At 36.9% G+C, this 21,268-nt stretch overlaps 2 protein-coding genes across 3 annotated transcripts in view; one reads left to right on the top strand and one right to left on the bottom strand.

The window, feature by feature from the left end:
- Positions 1-18,984, bottom strand: part of LOC134814009 (uncharacterized) — a 28,571-nt gene extending 9,587 nt beyond the window's left edge. Inside the window, exon 1 of the mRNA XM_063821967.1 lies at positions 18,957-18,984. The gene's annotated coding sequence lies outside the window, so the exon portion shown is untranslated. The remainder of the gene's footprint in view (positions 1-18,956) is intronic.
- On the top strand, positions 10,620-18,741 carry LOC134814010 (uncharacterized). Of its 2 annotated transcripts, XM_063821970.1 has the most exons (5): positions 10,620-10,721; positions 10,829-10,914; positions 12,780-12,887; positions 18,214-18,317; positions 18,478-18,741. In XM_063821970.1, exons 1-4 carry the CDS (start codon positions 10,673-10,675, stop codon positions 18,289-18,291), a joined length of 321 nt encoding a protein of 106 aa, XP_063678040.1. In that variant the 5' UTR covers positions 10,620-10,672; the 3' UTR covers positions 18,292-18,317; positions 18,478-18,741. The 2 variants fall into 2 exon arrangements, with proteins under 2 accessions (XP_063678040.1, XP_063678038.1); XM_063821968.1 differs by having other exon boundaries at positions 18,214-18,741.
- Positions 18,985-21,268: the final 2,284 nt, after the last annotated feature.

The raw sequence follows: 21,268 nt of genomic DNA, 5'->3' as shown, positions 1-21,268 counted from the left end.
ATACATTGTTTGTACATTTTCTGTACAACGTGTACGATGCCTCTTCCGCTACAGAATGAACATATGGATATATTAGATGATGATATGGTCGTGAATGGCCAGTTTCTTACGGAATATGTGAATCAGATACAAATGGCGACTGAAAGTATTTTCAAGGAGATTAGAAGTAAAATCGGAGTTGAACACAACGATGATGTGGAGTTTGATAAACTGAACCAGAGAAGTGTGCTAGAGAAAGGTTATCAGAATGGTTAGAGACAGTTTGCTGTTTGCTGAACGATTATTGTGGTCCATTGTTACAATCCGCCACAGAAACAGCTAACGACAACAGAATTTTCAGGAAAGAAAAAATAGAAGATGCGACTAAAATCATTGAACTACAAGAGAAGTTGCTCTCTAAGCAAGAAGCAGATATGGCTAAAATCAGTGATTTGCAGGAGAAGTTAGCTTTGAAGAAGGATGATGAGATTGGAACTGTGAAAAGTGCAGCTCAGAAAGAGATCAAAACCTTTTCGTCTCTTTTGAAAAACACATGCAAAAACGCCTTTGCACCGAAGAAGATTCAAGCTGCAGTGAAAAGAATTTCCCTAGAAGAAGATCGAAGTAAAAGTCTGATTATCTTTGGGCTTCCAGAGACTGAGGCCGTGGAGAACCTGGATGCTAAGGTATCTGGTATTTTGTTGGACCATCTCAACGAAAAACCGAAAATTTTGAGATGTAAACGAGTTGGAAAGGACACAACTACAAGTGAACGAGTCAGGCCAGTGAAATTCCTTTTGTCAAGCTCAGATCAAGCTCGTACCATCTTGAGCAAGACTAAGCTACTAAGACATGTAGACGGGTTTAGTTCAGTTTACATTACTCCAGATAGATCAGCTGCAGACAGGATGGCCTACAAGAAAGTTGTCGACTAACTACTCAATAAAAGGACAGCAGAGCCTGACAAAGTTCATGTTATCAGGAACTTTAGAGTCATTAGCTCGGAGAAGGAGCCTTTAGAGTGATATATTTTCTATAAGTACAATATTATAATAAAACAAAAGTTAATAAAACAAAAGTTAAATTTATTACCAATTATTCAATCAATACATATCATAAATTCTAATATTGGAAACACAATGCAGAATGGATGTCTTAAACTATAATTTTGTTGTCACTAATAATCTATTTACTTTCAAAGTTGAAATTTAGTATTAATGCCACCACATCATAGTTAGGGTAAAACATAATTCTTAAAAATTTTAAAATTGAGAAGATTGCTCTATGACTTAAAATTTAAAATTTAGCAAAAGATATCTAATTTTTAAATAGTTGGTTACAGTTTATGACAGTACTGGCATGATCAATTTTATTGTGGCTGGTAAAAGGACCCAGTTGCCTGTGAGGGCTTTACCGAACCCCTGGGGACCACAATGTGATAGGATCAGGCCAGATGTTTCTATGTAGAGCAATTTATTTATTTCGGAGCTATGGTTACGTGGTATAGCTGGTGGTCATGTTTAAAGGTCAGTTTATTTTTGTGTGCTAATTATCCATCCAGATGCTTAGTGATGTGAGTAAATCATGCCCTTCTACAATATATAACGTTTAACTATAAATTTGTTTTTACCACAGAAACTGTGGCACTAAGGTCAAGAATTAAAAATTTGTACTCTCATTGATAGTTAAAGCGTTTTTTTCCCCAGCACTACTACACAACAAAAACCTGTCGGCCCACCGAGGAAACACAGTCGCAGAACAAGGAACCCAATTGTGCTCCTCTATTCTGCGATCGTGTGTATTTACTATAAACTAGCTAAATGCAGTTAGTAAAATTTTCTGGAATCATTAAAGTCGTTTGATTAGTTTATGTGTCAAAGTAATGTCCATGATAAACATATATTTGGATCCCCGGTGGGCAAACACTCGTCCCAAAGGCTAAGGCAAACCTTTCAATGTTTCACCATACGAAGTAAGGAGATTTGAACACATACTCAGCCTACAACTCCACCCATGGGACGAGACGTCGTGAGCCTCAAAATATATATGTTTTAATTCATTGATTAATTAATTTTTTGCTAGGGCCCAATGTTATTGCGGGTGTGGTATTTCTTACTGCACACTACTGTGTTTTGGTCACCCCTCTTTCAATACATAATTTGGGTTTCATACTGGGATAGTGGATATTAGGGCTATATCGGTTTTCTCCTTTTATAACTGGGTTTATTTAGAAGCATTCAATTCTGTATAATTATGTATTGTTTGAAAAGATTTAGATTTTTTAAAAAATTACCAATTACTATTTAGCCAGTCAGTTAAAAATTGCTATGCTTTTCCAACTCCAATAAATATAAAAGCTTCGTGTCACATTGACTAAGTTACATTGACCAAGTCATTTAGGCAGAAAGCGCAAAGTAATTATAAGAAGAACTAAGTAAAACAAAATTTTTAAGTAAAACAAAATTTAAATTTTATTGCCATTACAATGAATAATGATATCATAATAAATATAAGTAGACATCCGATAATAAACTTGTTACATCCAGTACAACCCAAGATGTCAGCCGACGCGACTTACAAAAATAAAGAAAGCTAGCATGTTATGTTATCAGCCACAGAAACCTGGACCACATTCTGCTACTATCCCCAAAGACTTACAAGTACACCAAGGGAATGATACAGCAATTCACAGAGCTACTTTGGCAAGAAAGTTTACAAAACCTACTACTTATGGAAGGATGGTCTGATATTCCAAGAGTCTCCTGCAACCCCCTTCCCATCCCCTTTGGAGTGAGCCGCGAAGTGGAAGTATTGGTTATGAGTCTCATGTACAAGAACAATCTACTGAACTCGTTTCTCTTCAGAGTTGACAGAGCAGCGGCCTCTCCGCTGTGCATCTGTGGCTCGGATGAGCAAACAGCAATCTTATCTCTAGTTATTTGTCTAATTGGAAACAATTTGTAAACGTTTTGGATACCAAATCTGATGAATTACCGGTCGAATTCGGGGTCCCTCAGGGTAGTGTATTAGGACCTCTACTTTTCCTACTGTACATCAATGACATATGCAATATAACTAAAAATGGTAAATTTGTCTTATTTGCAGACGATACTAATATATTTGTCGCTGCCGATTCGAGAAATAAAGCATATGAATTAGCTAATGAAGTACTACAGGCCGTAAACAAGTATATGGGAGTTAACCTACTGCACATTAATGTAAAGAAGTGTTGTTACATGTATTTTTCTCCCTCTAAACGTAATAATAACGAATTAGATGCCGATATAGATAGCCAAAACTTGTCCATTAATAACAAAATAATTAAACGTGTAAGTCAGACAAAATTTCTTGAAGTAATCATGGATGATAAATTGAGCTGGAAACCACATATATCATCCCTCAACAAGAAACTAAGAAGTGCTTGTGGACGTATCTACCGTATTAAGAAATGCTTACCAGAATCACTATATAAGCAAATATATCATTCCCTCTTTGAATCACACCTAGGTTATGCTATTTCTGTCTGGGGAGGTATTCCCAATAATCAGTTAAAACCGCTATTTATTACTCAAAAGAAGTGTATCAGGATTCTATTTGGAGACTATGAAGCTTATGTAGACAAGTTCAAGACATGTGCTAGAGCAAGACCAATTAATTCTCAACGTCTAGGATCTGAATTCTATGTTAAAGAGTCCACTAAGCCTCTATTCACAAAACATGAATTACTTGTTACAGAGAACCTGTACAGATACCGTTGTTTAATGGAACTTTTTAAGATCATTAAGTCACGAGTACCAATTTCGTTATACTACTTATTCAACATATCAAATAGGAAAGATAATCTGTTCATTACGCCCTCTCCAACTAATCAATTTGTTTATAAATCTGCATGGCTGTGGAATGAATTCCGTAAAGTTGGCCCGTTAAATTTCACCTCCACATGCAGATCTATCAAGAATTTACTTAAACAGTCACTTCTAAGAGCTCAAAACCGGTATGGAACTGAGTGGTGTGACAAAAATTTCACTGAATTCTGATTAAGAAGTGATATTTATTTGCCTGTGATCTGATGGGACATATAGTTCTAGGGGGTACCCGGGGTACGAGTTAACGAATAGTGTTCGTGTCCTTCCACAATCCCCTCTCATTGTGTTTTTGACGGAGGAGGAGCCTAGTTCATCCGTCTGCATCGCTTAATCGAGTTAAAAATTTAGCCAATAACAAACTAAATTACATGTTATACTGATATCAGATGTAGAGTTTATAACATACAAATTCTAAATTTTTGACGGCTGACGATGGTAAGTCGCTACGTTTAACTCGGGACTTTTATAGTCGTAAGTCTTGGAGCTCAAAATGTCTCGTGCTGTGGGCCGTATAAACGGCGCACACCACCGCCCCGCCTTACTGCTTACATTACTTCATGGTTGCAGGGCGGAGCCGGTGCCGTTTGTCTCGGCCTCGAGTGGCGAGTGCTTGCCCATCGAATACACGATTGAAACACAAATTATAATTATTTACTGGCATTCTACAGTTTCCAAAACGAAGTACGAAGGTATATTAACTTTGAGCTTTGTTTTGGCGACTGCTTCATCGATGGGCGAGTAGGTATTTGTTGTTTAGCAGTGTTGAATATTGGAGCAATTATATAATGTATATCTCCATCATAATATAGGCTAGTGTAAACATATATAATCAATAATACAAACAAATAGTATTATATTATTGGTAACTCGCTAGATTATAAATGTTATTTAAACACATATGTTTACGTCAATTATTACTAAAATTAATATTCTTTTTGCTTTAATATAATTACATGTCACATAATTGATTAGTTGAATGAAACGTGTGCTACAAATGTCTACGCCTCACGCAGAACTGCGTACCGCTTAGTACTTCATGCTTGAGCGGTACTGCTGTTCACAGAGGCGCGCATATAATAGCACTCAATTTAATCACAAATAACGAGCGCGCGGTTTTTGGAATTTCTCCATTATTATTTTTCGATCTATTAATTAGATCGCAGTGCTCACGGCCTGTACTGCGTGAACGACAGAAATATGTTTTAAATTATTTTGCTTCTGAAATTTTGGCTCTAGTAATTAAGAAATGCGACATGTAATTGTAAGATAACAATTAAATAGATCCTGTGCGCGGCGCCTACAGGGTTCCAATTAGATTTAGACCTCTTCAGGGAAACACAGTATTCCAGTATATTTATTTCTAGTTCCTGGCATCCAATAATTTAATTTTATTCCCCTTGATGGTTCCAATTAGATTAAGACCTCTTCAGGGAAACACAGTATTCCAGTATATTTATTTCTAGTTCCTGGCATCCAATAATTTTATTTTATTCACCTTGATGGTTCCAATTAGATTTAGACCTCTTCAGGGAAACACAGTATTCCAGAATATTTATTTCTAGTTCCTGGCATCCAATAATTTAATTTTATTCCCCTTGATGGTTCCAATTAGATTAAGACCTCTTCAGGGTAACACAGTATTCCAGTATATTTATTTCTAGTTCCTGGCATCCAATAATTTAATTTTATTCCCCTTGATGGTTCCAATTAGATTAAGACCTCTTCAGGGAAACACAGTATTCCAGAATATTTATTTCTAGTTCCTGGCATCCAATAATTTAATTTTATTCCCCTTGATGGTTCCAATTAGATTAAGACCTCTTCAGGGTAACACAGTATTCCAGTATATTTATTTCTAGTTCCTGGCATCCAATAATTTAATTTTATTCACCTTGATGGTTCCAATTAGATTAAGACCTCTTCAGGGAAACACAGTATTCCAGAATATTTATTTCTAGTTCCTGGCATCCAATAATTTAATTTTATTCCCCTTGATGGTTCCAATTAGATTTAGACCTCTTCAGGGAAACACAGTATTCCAGTATATTTATTTCTAGTTCCTGGCATCCAATAATTTTATTTTATTCCCCTTGATGGTTCCAATTAGATTAAGACCTCTTCAGGGAAACACAGTATTCCAGTATATTTATTTCTAGTTCCTGGCATCCAATAATTTTATTTTATTCCCCTTGATGGTTCCAATTAGATTAAGACCTCTTCAGGGAAACACAGTATTCCAGAATATTTATTTCTAGTTCCTGGCATCCAATAATTTAATTTTATTCCCCTTGATGGTTCCAATTAGATTTAGACCTCTTCAGGGAAACACAGTATTCCAGTATATTTATTTCTAGTTCCTGGCATCCAATAATTTTATTTTATTCCCCTTGATGGTTCCAATTAGATTAAGACCTCTTCAGGGAAACACAGTATTCCAGTATATTTATTTCTAGTTCCTGGCATCCAATAATTTTATTTTATTCCCCTTGATGGTTCCAATTAGATTTAGACCTCTTCAGGGAAACACAGTATTCCAGTATATTTATTTCTAGTTCCTGGCATCCAATAATTTAATTTTATTCCCCTTGATGGTTCCAATTAGATTAAGACCTCTTCAGGGTAACACAGTATTCCAGTATATTTATTTCTAGTTCCTGGCATCCAATAATTTAATTTTATTCCCCTTGATGGTTCCAATTAGATTAAGACCTCTTCAGGGAAACACAGTATTCCAGAATATTTATTTCTAGTTCCTGGCATCCAATAATTTAATTTTATTCCCCTTGATGGTTCCAATTAGATTAAGACCTCTTCAGGGTAACACAGTATTCCAGTATATTTATTTCTAGTTCCTGGCATCCAATAATTTAATTTTATTCCCCTTGATGGTTCCAATTAGATTAAGACCTCTTCAGGGAAACACAGTATTCCAGAATATTTATTTCTAGTTCCTGGCATCCAATAATTTAATTTTATTCCCCTTGATGGTTCCAATTAGATTAAGACCTCTTCAGGGAAACACAGTATTCCAGAATATTTATTTCTAGTTCCTGGCATCCAATAATTTAATTTTATTCCCCTTGATGGTTCCAATTAGATTTAGACCTCTTCAGGGAAACACAGTATTCCAGTATATTTATTTCTAGTTCCTGGCATCCAATAATTTTATTTTATTCCCCTTGATGGTTCCAATTAGATTAAGACCTCTTCAGGGAAACACAGTATTCCAGTATATTTATTTCTAGTTCCTGGCATCCAATAATTTTATTTTATTCCCCTTGATGGTTCCAATTAGATTAAGACCTCTTCAGGGAAACACAGTATTCCAGAATATTTATTTCTAGTTCCTGGCATCCAATAATTTAATTTTATTCCCCTTGATGGTTCCAATTAGATTAAGACCTCTTCAGGGTAACACAGTATTCCAGTATATTTATTTCTAGTTCCTGGCATCCAATAATTTAATTTTATTCCCCTTGATGGTTCCAATTAGATTAAGACCTCTTCAGGGAAACACAGTATTCCAGAATATTTATTTCTAGTTCCTGGCATCCAATAATTTAATTTTATTCCCCTTGATGGTTCCAATTAGATTAAGACCTCTTCAGGGTAACACAGTATTCCAGTATATTTATTTCTAGTTCCTGGCATCCAATAATTTAATTTTATTCACCTTGATGGTTCCAATTAGATTAAGACCTCTTCAGGGAAACACAGTATTCCAGAATATTTATTTCTAGTTCCTGGCATCCAATAATTTAATTTTATTCCCCTTGATGGTTCCAATTAGATTTAGACCTCTTCAGGGAAACACAGTATTCCAGTATATTTATTTCTAGTTCCTGGCATCCAATAATTTTATTTTATTCCCCTTGATGGTTCCAATTAGATTAAGACCTCTTCAGGGAAACACAGTATTCCAGTATATTTATTTCTAGTTCCTGGCATCCAATAATTTTATTTTATTCCCCTTGATGGTTCCAATTAGATTAAGACCTCTTCAGGGAAACACAGTATTCCAGAATATTTATTTCTAGTTCCTGGCATCCAATAATTTAATTTTATTCCCCTTGATGGTTCCAATTAGATTTAGACCTCTTCAGGGAAACACAGTATTCCAGTATATTTATTTCTAGTTCCTGGCATCCAATAATTTTATTTTATTCCCCTTGATGGTTCCAATTAGATTAAGACCTCTTCAGGGAAACACAGTATTCCAGTATATTTATTTCTAGTTCCTGGCATCCAATAATTTTATTTTATTCCCCTTGATGGTTCCAATTAGATTTAGACCTCTTCAGGGAAACACAGTATTCCAGTATATTTATTTCTAGTTCCTGGCATCCAATAATTTAATTTTATTCCCCTTGATGGTTCCAATTAGATTAAGACCTCTTCAGGGTAACACAGTATTCCAGTATATTTATTTCTAGTTCCTGGCATCCAATAATTTAATTTTATTCCCCTTGATGGTTCCAATTAGATTAAGACCTCTTCAGGGAAACACAGTATTCCAGAATATTTATTTCTAGTTCCTGGCATCCAATAATTTAATTTTATTCCCCTTGATGGTTCCAATTAGATTAAGACCTCTTCAGGGTAACACAGTATTCCAGTATATTTATTTCTAGTTCCTGGCATCCAATAATTTAATTTTATTCCCCTTGATGGTTCCAATTAGATTAAGACCTCTTCAGGGAAACACAGTATTCCAGAATATTTATTTCTAGTTCCTGGCATCCAATAATTTAATTTTATTCCCCTTGATGGTTCCAATTAGATTAAGACCTCTTCAGGGAAACACAGTATTCCAGAATATTTATTTCTAGTTCCTGGCATCCAATAATTTAATTTTATTCCCCTTGATGGTTCCAATTAGATTTAGACCTCTTCAGGGAAACACAGTATTCCAGTATATTTATTTCTAGTTCCTGGCATCCAATAATTTTATTTTATTCCCCTTGATGGTTCCAATTAGATTAAGACCTCTTCAGGGAAACACAGTATTCCAGTATATTTATTTCTAGTTCCTGGCATCCAATAATTTTATTTTATTCCCCTTGATGGTTCCAATTAGATTAAGACCTCTTCAGGGAAACACAGTATTCCAGAATATTTATTTCTAGTTCCTGGCATCCAATAATTTAATTTTATTCCCCTTGATGGTTCCAATTAGATTTAGACCTCTTCAGGGAAACACAGTATTCCAGTATATTTATTTCTAGTTCCTGGCATCCAATAATTTTATTTTATTCTCCTTGATGGTTCCAATTAGATTAAGACCTCTTCAGGGAAACACAGTATTCCAGAATATTTATTTCTAGTTCCTGGCATCTAATAATTTAATTTTATTCCCCTTGATGGTTCCAATTAGATTTAGACCTCTTCAGGGAAACACAGTATTCCAGTATATTTATTTCTAGTTCCTGGCATCCAATAATTTAATTTTATTCCCCTTGATGGTTCCAATTAGATTAAGACCTCTTCAGGGAAACACAGTATTCCAGTATATTTATTTCTAGTTCCTGGCATCCAATAATTTTATTTTATTCCCCTTGATGGTTCCAATTAGATTAAGACCTCTTCAGGGAAACACAGTATTCCAGTATATTTATTTCTAGTTCCTGGCATCCAATAATTTTATTTTATTCTCCTTGATGGTTCCAATTAGATTAAGACCTCTTCAGGGAAACACAGTATTCCAGAATATTTATTTCTAGTTCCTGGCATCTAATAATTTAATTTTATTCCCCTTGATGGTTCCAATTAGATTTAGACCTCTTCAGGGAAACACAGTATTCCAGTATATTTATTTCTAGTTCCTGGCATCCAATAATTTAATTTTATTCCCCTTGATGGTTCCAATTAGATTAAGACCTCTTCAGGGAAACACAGTATTCCAGTATATTTATTTCTAGTTCCTGGCATCCAATAATTTTATTTTATTCCCCTTGATGGTTCCAATTAGATTAAGACCTCTTCAGGGAAACACAGTATTCCAGTATATTTATTTCTAGTTCCTGGCATCCAATAATTTTATTTTAATTTTTTCGGACAGATGTCGCCCAATCAATTGGAACCATCAAGGGGAATAAAATAAAATTATTGGATGCCAGGAACTAGAAATAAATATACTGGAATACTGTGTTTCCCTGAAGAGGTCTTAATCTAATTGGAACCATCAAGGGGAATAAAATAAAATTATTGGATGCCAGGAACTAGAAATAAATATACTGGAATACTGTGTTTCCCTGAAGAGGTCTAAATCTAATTGGAACCATCAGATTGGGCGACATCTGTCCGACAGCGACATCTGTCCGACTCAGAAAATAGGTTATTTGGACAATAGTTTATGTCGGATCCTACCGTACGATTTTCTTAAAACTTTCCACAAAGTATGTTGGTTATAGGACGAATAATCTGTGTAAGTTTGAGCGAGTTTCTATGTGCCAAGTTTAAGATATTACCTTAAACACAAAAAATATATGCAATTCGGTTGTTTCAGTGGTTCCAAAGCATATATCTGGAGATCCAACGATACAATTTTCTTGAAACTTTCTAGATAGTAAGATAGCTTAAAGACAAATAACTTGTGCAAGTTTGGATAAATTTCTATGTGCCAAATTTGAGATATCACTTCAAATACACGAAAATAGTGCTGTCGGACAGATGTCGCTGTCGGACAGATGTCGTGTTACCAAACTGGGATTTATTGTTATTTAATTTTGGATCTATTAAAATTATTATATTAACTGAATTACATTGTATAGACTGCATAGCAAAAGTTTGGAGCTTTGTCTGCTGAAAGTCAGTTTTTAAACGATTGAATGAATGAGTTACTGACTGATATCATAAGCTACAGTAGGGAACGTAGTGGTGAGTCTTTGTCAAGTTATGCAATTAAAATATTGTAACAAGTTAAGTTAGGAAGATTGTTTGTGATTGATATCATCGATTTTAATTTTAAAGGGTCTAAATTTCAGGAACTTGGACTCGACAGAATGATGACGTGGTGACCATTATATCTGATATAACAAACGTGAAAAGTTACATGTTTTTTTACGTAAAGGTATGAACCAAAAGTGTTGCTTTTATTGGTGTTTCTTAAAACAAGATTTTAGTGGGGCCAAACTATTTCCTAATACTTTAACTATCACGATAGATTTTGATTGAAGCTAATGGGACAAATCTAACCACAGAGTAAACCTTTAGCCGATGTAGTAGAGACGAAATCCATACCTCAGAGGTTGCCAGCTAAACCAGTTAATCATTAAAATTGTTATTGTTAAAAGTGCAACGACCTGAGCCTTTGCGCCGTGACATGGTCGGTAAGTCGGTAACACGACTCGTGTCCGACAGCGAGATCTGTCCGACTCAAGGTACCAGAAAAAAAACGACATCTGTCCGAAATTATCATCTGATTTCAACACATTTCCACACATTTCCATTTAGAGACATGATCTGAACTCATGAACTGTTACTCACTAATTTGTATACGTAACATTTCCAATTTGAGATATGATCTACCCAATGCTCCGCGTCCGCCATATAATATATGATCTGCTTTCTTAGCAGTCCCTTAAAGGAAAGATCGTCGAGTATTTTCGTCCCATCCAGAGTCCCAGAGCATCACTGGTTCATTGTCAGTAGAGAGCATATAGTTTGCAGGAATGGAGAGTGTTTCCAGATTAGAAGGGTTGGAAGGGTGTCTGTTTGCTGCTTTTCTGCAGCTCTGTACCATTCTGTTGAGGGGTGATAGCTGGAAACCAAGCTTTGCTCTAGATTCATAACCCAATCCACCAACTGATTCAGATACGAGGTATTTCGTCGGTTGATCTCCACCAGAAGCTTTTCTTTTCAAGTTCTGTTTGCTGACGTGGACGGTCATTTCAGCATGGTGGGCAGTAGTACTGTAGTAGGAGTGATCAGTTGTTTGTCCACGGTAGAGATGCGGGCTCTGCAACCCTTTCGGAAATCCGAATATTTCTAGTGGGTGGATTACACAGTTACACAGGATTACACAGGATTACACAGGATTACACAGGATTACACAGGATTACACAGGATTACACAGGATTAAAATTAAATTATAGATCCATTATCATGGACCGTCATAATTGTGGGTGGTGTCGTCTCTTCGTTTGTCGAAGACGTATCGGAAGCCATTCAGGACAGGGTTCTCCGAGCCTTGTTTGGGTCCAGGGATAAACTGAAGATTAGTTGCAATTGTGGATTGCGATAACTAATCTCCATACCGCTGTCTTATATGTACTGTGATGTGATCGCCAGCTTGTTAGTTTACGGCTAGCACGATCTGACGTTCCTGTTCTCAACTAGTCAATCATGTATCGAATCATCGATGGATCATATCTCAATGGATCACATCAGCATTAGAACAATGGGAGCAAAGTCACAAGATTTGAAGATTACCCGTGAGCTTCTGAAATACGAATGTGAACCGAAATTACAATATGATCCGAAATTCGGACAGATGTCGCCAAAAACGACTCCTGTCCGACAGCGATATCTGTCCGAAATCCCTAATTCGGCTGTCGGACAGATGTCGTTGTCGGACAGATGTCGCCCAATCGACATGGACACGGTTGGACACCACCTATGCCATTATTTGGTTGATCAACTTAATAGATTTACATGGTTTTGACTTACATTCCAAAACTTATTTAATTTAACTGTTACCTGCCCAGGAACAATATTTCATCACAAATGAACAAATTGCTCCAAGAAACATACAGTTCGAGCTAGGATGATTTTCTCCCTGTAAGTATATCTTGTCAAATGTCAAAGAATCGATGTAACATAGCTATAGTATGAATGTTGTAACGTACGCTTCATAACTTATCGCAGCAATGTGTACTATCCTACATTCGTTTTCATTTGGTATAAACATTCATTGAAATAACTATTGTTTTTCAGCCAAAGAGTAGTCCGAAGATTGAGAGCATTCCTGCTATCAAGAAACCTGTTATCAAGAAACCTGATATCAAAAAACCTGCTATCAAGACATGCAGCACTGTCAAATCGGTTAGTACAAGTGGAAAAACTGTTCGTGAACACGTGTCGGCCATCGGGCTACTTGGATATTGCCGGGCTTATGTGTGATCTCGAGTTACATATGTCGTCACTCGTCATGCTCAAATCCATCTAAATAACTTGTTTCCAGGCTTGATAATCAGCTGTTACCCGGGTGAAACTTCAGTTTATCTTCTATGCAACGTTTATAATTGATCTCACAAATGCTTGATGTTTGAATTACATTTTATCGTACATTTTGATCTTAACGTTCAAAATGTACGATACAAATTAAAAACTTTACCAAGCCGAGTTTTACCGAGGTTTTGCAAACATGTCGACAGTAAGAATCCATCTACTGTTCATGATCCTACCCTGAATCAGGTTGAGACTGAGTTATCTGCCTCGGGGCTGCCCCTACAATATCCACCAAGGGGTGATTCAACTGTAGAGCGTATGCTAAAACATGCGATGGAAAACAAACGCATTCCACTGAGTGGAATCCACTCGTGTGTAAGACGGAATGTCAGTCAAGTCCCTGTCAAAACTTATTCCCTCCAAGAAAATCTGCACCCACTGTAACCAGGGCAGGTGGTTACAGAAGGAGGCAGTGACGACTGTTGACATACATGTTAAGTTCTGTTTCACCTGTCAGACTCCATATCGATACACATACACAGATGTCTCGGAAGGGGTGTTCACTGTTCAATAACAACAACCATACAATTGTAGACTATCAGCTTCTGGAAACCATCTTCACCACCTTTGGACACCCCATATCCAAGACACTAGTCGATACTTTCCGAATGGAGTCTGACAGCCCCCACCTTACCACCAACACCCTAAGGGATGCCTTCCTCCTCTTTAATCTACCTTACAAGACATATTTATAACGTACGAAATGTGGCGGTTTTCCGAAAATTTCGCCATATTTTCGGACCGCCAAAATTTCGGTCGTCATAATAGAATCCGTCGCATTATCTTTTATTTTAGCTTATTTCAATGACTGTGCCTTCACTGCTTTATTTTGTTTCTAAAAAGTAATATCAAGTAAAATAAATAAATTCTGGCATCTTGGGACAAATTATCACCACACCAATGACGAATTGAATGTCAAGCAATACAGTTTAAATTTGCATTAAAATACATGTATGTGCTAACATGAAAGTCTTACAGTCTTAATACAGACTAAGTTTGAACATGATTTTACCGATTTCAGAAATTTCCTTACTGCTTACTGTCACAAAAAATGATGAAAAATACCCTTATTTTCTGTGACGTCCGAAATTTGACGGTTTTTGTTCAATTTCGCCATATTTTCGGACCGCCAAAATTTCGGTCGTCGCAAATTAGGCCGCCATAAATATGTCTTGTAAGGTATATGGGCATGAAGGAGACACCTCTAGACTTTCTGTCCTGTAGAGAGTGTGGGAGACATTCCCCTGTCATCCTCTTTGATGTGAAAGCAATAGATAAAGGCTCTGACGGCAAACCTGATGTCTACCCCATACAATTTGATGACTTGTGGAACATCACCAAGCAGAAACCCGGATCTAACGTCATATACGGGATGATTGACATGCTTAAATTAAACAAGAAGGGGACACTGAGACAACGGGTGGAGAGAATAATAGAACTCGACTGACTTACTGACTTGACTGACCTAAGGCCCCACAGCCAGAAACCATAGCAGATAATCTGCAAGGAAATTTTCGATTTCGGAGGAAATTTTTGGTGCCAAAGAGGAAATTTATAAAGTCTACGATCTGAATTTTTTACCATGAATTTTCTGGGGTAAAGAGGAGATTTTCTAAAAACAATCCAAAATTGTTGACAAATGAAAGAGGAAAAAACTAACAGTTCTTTGAATCGTTCTTGAAACTGTGTTTGAAAATGATCTCTATTGCCAAATTGCTTCTAGGCCTTCTGTGTGGGAAAAATCATCAAGAATTTTTGCCTGCGGCGAACATATCTTCAATTCCTGTCTGTGCGAAAGTTTAAGTTGTATGCACTCTATATTTCTCAGGACATGGTTGCCTCTACTCTGCAAGGCACATTACACATATAATAATAATTTGTGATAACTACGACAGATGGTGCAAGCTGGCCATGTTTTACTTGTGGGTTGTAGGAGAAAGCCGTTTTGTAATACACTATTTTGAAGGACTTCAGATATTTTGTTATTGTAGATTTTAATGTGGCCAAGCAAAAACGCAAAAAAATGTTCTGGGGCCTAGCTCCGAATGCTTAAGACTGTCTTGCTTCACTCGCCGACATTGCAAAAAAGGAAAATTTGCGAGCGAAGCGAGCGGGCCACAGAAAACAGAAAATGTGTATCTGCGAGGAAATTTTTAACTTTCTGGATGTGGGCTTAAGGCGGCTTCAGCGTCCGAGTATTGATGCGCTGTCTCTGGATAGAACTCTATCCGCCATAAGTCTGCTCATTTCTCCAGTGTCGTTGAGACCCGTGTCAGCTCGTGGGCTATCAACATAAGTCATGGCTGGTCTCCCCCTACTCCGTACCCCATGAGTTGGTTCCTAGAGTAGCAAGCGGTTTGCGACTAGTTCTGGGTGCCGGTGGATATGGCCTGCTAGTCGCATCCTGCGCTCTTGGATCTTCATGGTTGCTCTCGGTAGGTTGCCATAGACTTCTTTGTTGGTTTTGCGCTGCTTCCAATCCACATTTAGTGCCATCCTTATCATTCTAGTGTTGCAGCCATCAATGCGTTTCTTCAATTGCTCTGTCAACGTCCACGTTTCAGAACCATAAAGAAGTATTGACTCCACAGTAGCAACAAACAATGCCAGTCTGGTGAAGATGGTTTCCAGAAGCTGACAGTCTACAATTGTATGGTTGTTGTTATTGAACAGTGAACACCCTTCCGAGACATCTGTGTAATGTGTATCGATATGGAGTCTGACAGGTGAAACAGAACTTAACATGTATGTCAACAGTCGTCACTGCCTCCTTCTGTAACCAACTGCCCTGGTTACAGTGGGTGCAGATTTTCTTCGATGGAATACGTTTTAACAGGGATTTGACTGACATTCCGTCTTACACACGAGTGGATTACACTCAGTGGAATGCGTTTGTTTTCCATCGCATGTTTTAGCATAGTTGAATCACCCCTTGGTGGATATTGTAGGGGCAGCCCCGAGGCAGATAACTCAGTCTCAACCTGATTCATGGTAAGATCATGAACACAACACAGATCACTATTCGTTCACTAAAAAGTTTGTACAGATTGCTGGGAAGAGTGGTGGACTTCTCACAGTTATGTGTCCACATGAATATGTGTAGGGTTTAAGGTCCTCTACCTGCATGAAGGGGCATCGGATTACGTTCAGTTCCTTAGATCATGGCAGCATATTCCGTCAATATCTGTTGTGGACTTTGCTCCCCAAGTGGCCCGCTATGCCGAGAAGCAGTTCCCTGGTATGCTGCCACCATACGGAGGAAAGCTGGCAGACTCTTCAAAACCGGAGATCCCGCAATTCATCAAATCCGGCGGCCTCATAAGCTTCGATGAGCTGTGGCACCACAAAGCTTAAACTGTGAAATCCAACCCTAGAGACCATCCTGTAACCAAGTTAAGCCACAAGTTACCTGGGGACCTCAGGCTATTATATTTATGTCCATAATCATAGATAGAGATTCGGTGGAATGACAGTGCTGGCTGAGCGTCGCCCAGTAAGCCATAAGTACATCTTATTTGACAGATATCATGAGGTGACTTTTAAAAATCCATTAGATATATTTCATCTGTTGGATATTTGCGCACAGCTGCTACGGAATAGAATAAACACATCAATTTGTGAGCAAAATCACAAGGAATGAGCTTAATAGGTACAGATATTCATTATATAACATGTCGGGGATGAAATTCCTGCTGTTACATTCATATATCTTATGAGAAACAGGTCTACTATAGAAAAGAAAAAGAAGTTTGAGAAAAACCTGGGGTATGAGCTAGATGTGTTTGAGGAGACCGTTCAGTGGGTGGAATAGGGAGTGAAGCCTGTTACCATTTCTCCACTCTTTAGGAAAATAGAGCCAGCATCGAAGATTAATAATCGCCTGCCAGTTAGTTCCTGTAGCAACTAAATCATCTAGTGAGTGCGTGAGGATGGTGACCGGATTTTTTGAAGAGAAGAACATCCAACAGCAAGGAATGTGAAATATATCAGTGTCTTGCCGTGCCAACAGCAGTCTCAGCAGACGGATAACTTCTCATGTGGACCTCTATGCTTTCTCTCCTAGCTCCAACTACAACCGAAATACTGTAATATAAGACCATCACCCTCTTCATCAGCCTCTGGAAAGCCACTTGAAGTACCTACAGGTGTATCTATACTAGTATACTCATTCCACTAGCATGTAACATGTGCACGTAATCATTATAATGAGCTTTCTTCACTTCTTCACTTATCACTCAACCCAGCTCTCTCTTCCAGTGCTCTGGATTTGGAGGACTTAATTAATGATACACTCAATTAATATACTTGTTAATTGATCTTTGATGTAATTTCTATTCGGTCTATTATTTTAATTTTGTTCGTGCATGGAGCGAGTCATATGTGTATTAAATTTCGTAATGAAGACTGCTTTCAATTCCTAATTGAATTTGTTTTAGTTCTTAGTACAATATTTTAAGAGATCTAGAGAAAAGGAAGTTTTGATATTATGGTTTCGTACACGCTGCTTTGCCTTTAAAGCTTTAATAACTTAACTTCCTGGGTTGATTTTATACAGGTGGGCTGTGTAGAATAATTTTAAATTTGCTTTTAAGTTGTAAAACTTTTACTTAGCAGTGTGAGAACAACTGCAAAAGAGCAAACTGATATAAGTGCCACAATAACTCTATCCTAAATTAACAGCCTTCCCAGCAATGCACGATAAATTAATATAAAAATAGTGTATAGTACGAATAGAACACACTACACCGTATTATGTACTATATTAATGCTAATGGTACACAGGCACATTCAATCATTTAGTAACCTGAAATGTTTAGCCAGTGAATTATTTTAATGTTATATTTTACACACTGTTCCGCATGATGAGTGGTATATTAAAGCTTCGTTACCGGGACTACTGTATTTCGTTTACTTGTTAATCCGACCGACTGGTTTAAACTTTTTAAAAAGTGTGTTATCTTCAAATTAATTCTGAGACCCACTCAATTAAATCAATACGATGCTGTATTCCATGTTTACATTGTTCCTAATTACATTGTTATCTTCATCCATGATCACTAATAAGCTTAATGACATTGTTTGTAATTTAGTACTTCTTTTTCACTTGTTTACAAAAGAAATATGACTCTGAATTTTTCAGCTCCAGTACCTTGGTCGAGTGAAATCGTTTCTGCTCAGATGTCCGCTGGAGTGCTTCGTCCGCTGGAGTACTTCGTGATGTAATTGTTCTAAGGATGAACAAAGGTAGTACAAAGTTTTAGATTGTAAATCTTTAGAATCATACTGTCTAGCGCCTAATCGTTCAAAATCTGGCGAGTAACTGAGATAATTAAAACCTGATTGAGATTTGAAAAGTCTCAATTATACCATTGTAGAGTCACGAATTGTATTTTTTAAATTTCAGCATAATGATGAGAGAGGGCTATCAATGTCTGGGATTTCTGCTGCTTTGTTACAGTCATCTGACTTTTTACTCGGTGACTTTCCGAGGAAAGAGTTCTGCTAAAAAAGATAAAGAAGATATGCACGCGAGACATGTTTACTCTGAGATTATGCTGATACCGGATGCGTCACAAGCACATACTATTCAAACTGCAAATCGGAGAACTTTTTTCTAATCCTGAACTTGATTTAAAATCCTTACTTAAAATCAGTTCTCGTCCAATACTTTACAGAGATTGCATCTAAGAGAGTAACAGGACGCTCGCAATATCTTGTATATATATATATATATATTTCGTTGCTGTACTCCTACACATTAAAAGTCGGTGTTGATAATATATACAAGATATTATATAATATATATTGTTAGTCAGCCACAACTGTCAGTAAAACAACGCCTTGACTTCAAATGTCGGTAAAATGTACCTTTACAGTCATCCTCAATAAATGTAATAGATTTGTAGTGTTGTAATTAGTTTAAAACTATATATATATATACTTTCTTGTGTTTTAAGTCATATCTTAAGTTTGGCACATATAAATACTCCAATACTCTCACACATTATCCGCCATATAACGATGTAACTATCTGGAAAGTTTAAAGAAAATCTATCAGTCAGACCGTGAGAAAATCATTAGAAATATATTCTAAGTTATTCACAAAAACACTGTATTTTCGAACTTTTTAACTTTTCATTTTGAACAGATTTGTCGTTCTGGTACCAAAATGCTTTACCATAATAAACGTACGGCGCGAGAACATTTCCTTGTCCAAAGTCTGACAGTTAACAACATGCGTAGGATTCCCTCAAGAGGTGAAATCGTAATCGCCACCCGCCTACAGCTGACCTACGAATTTCTGAACAATTGAAAATTGTGGCTGTGTGCGCGGCGTACTGTATATGTGTTTGAAATTGAAATTTGAATTTATTTATGAATATAACATTATGTATTGATTGTTTTGTGGTAAATAAAAAATTTTTCTTTCCTAAAAAAAAAAAATTTTTCTTTCCTAGCACTGCACCTACTATCAAGTTGTGAGCTTGTGGACACAAATCTACAATTTCAAGCGGAACGAATCATCACCCTGTGCAACAGCGGTAGGCCCATAGTCGATCTAGCAACTGAGCAGGGCTCCATCATATTGAACTGTTCAAGTGAAACAAATTTTAGTGAAACAAATTTAAAATTTTATCCTTTATTTTACAATCATAATATAATAATATTTATAAGCCTCCGTTTTGAAAGTTTTAAATTATAATATATTCACATTTCTATTTAAAATTCAATTTAATGTATAAGTCAATAACTGGCCGCCAAAGCCGCGCATTCTTAAAAACATGATTAAATTGTTTATGATTATACGACAAATAGAAATAAATTTAAAATTATCCGTGGTTTTTTAAAAAAACAAATTATAATCTTACCTAAATCCAAAGCCAGCTTTGTATAATTTACTTTTAGATCAAAATATATCGTCAATTCTAAATATTTACAATGCAACATTTCATTAATTTACATACAAGCGTACTCCAGCCCCTGCACGCATCCGTTCTTATGCGGCGCGGCTCAGGCCGCGCACGCACGTATTATTTTATACTTTTTGCTTTCTAATAAATATTGTGTCAATGTGTACGTCTAAATGTTCATGCTTTGTGTAAACCGAATCCAATTGAGATTAGTGACAAGGATAAGGACCCAAGTGCCTGTACGGCTTTTTCGGACCCCTGTGGACCACTACTCTTGAAGTCGCTCTACAACTATTGAACATTTATAACTGTTATATAATATATAACGACATTTGACAATTATTATCATTAATCTATAATCTAGCTGTCTTGCTGAGGGGGAGGAGTAAACGCTTCACAAACTAAAGTGCTTACAACATACAAAATTTAAAACCATCAAAACGGTTATAGTTCATATGGGGGGGGGGGGGGGGGGGGGGGGGGGGGGGTACCAATGGCATAAATGGCATAATGGAGAATTGGCCAAGCAAAATTTCCATTTATGCCATGAAATTTCTATGCCATTTGACGATTTTTATGCCATTTGTCTCCATTTTATGCCATTCGAAATATGAAATTTTAAAACTTTGAACTGAGAATTTAATAACGAATAGTCTGCACCCCACTAGTACTGTCCACCTTTATCTCTATTTGTTGTACTGACCCTGGTCATTAGAAACACCCCTAAAAGTTCGTTTTTTGACAAAAATTTAAAACTTCTGTAATTTCATTTCTGTTTTAGTTACGCATTTGATTTTTGGTATGCGTATAGAAAATCGATACGGCTTTAAAATGAGATGTTCGGCGACCTCCAAGCTCACTCACTAGACTCAGTAGGAGTGATTTAACTGCGAGGGACAATTGAGGCTAACAAATTAGCCTCACCACTTTCAAAAAAGAACTTTCTCATGTTACGTCCATGATATCCAAGTTGCAAGTATAATCCATAGTGATTATACTTGATCGAGATCTAAGCTTTGGGGGTCGTTGACGTTCAGCTAAGGATCCTGAGTGGTCTATGCAGCCCCCCGGTCTACTCAGCCGAATACTCGAGAAATCGGGTGTGAGGGTTAAATGAGGAGCTGCACATTGCAGCAAAGTCTCGGGCGAAGAAAGTATGGTACACACTACCTTAACCGTCACTGGCTAAAAAAAACAAATCCTTCGGCTTCCTGTAATTGGCTGGTTGCACTTGTGTAACAATGTGGCTGTTGGAATACTCCGAAGTAAAATAAGTGTCTTGAT

Source organism: Bolinopsis microptera, chromosome 4 (genome assembly GCF_026151205.1).
Source record: "Bolinopsis microptera isolate Bmic1 chromosome 4, MBARI_Bmic_1.0, whole genome shotgun sequence".
Taxonomy (NCBI): domain Eukaryota; kingdom Metazoa; phylum Ctenophora; class Tentaculata; order Lobata; family Bolinopsidae; genus Bolinopsis; species Bolinopsis microptera.
Note: the sequence above shows the minus strand (reverse complement) of the source record. Positions and strands in the feature narration are given on the sequence as shown.

Coding starts and splice junctions, on each gene's coding strand:
- LOC134814010 (XM_063821970.1), top strand. CDS start 10,673: ATGAATGAGTTACTGACTGATATCATAAGCTACAGTAGGGAACGTAGT. Junction 10,722..10,828: donor CTACAGTAGGGAACGTAGTG/GTGAGTCTTTGT, acceptor TCTAAATTTCAG/GAACTTGGACTCGACAGAAT. Junction 10,915..12,779: donor ACATGTTTTTTTACGTAAAG/GTATGAACCAAA, acceptor ATTGTTTTTCAG/CCAAAGAGTAGTCCGAAGAT.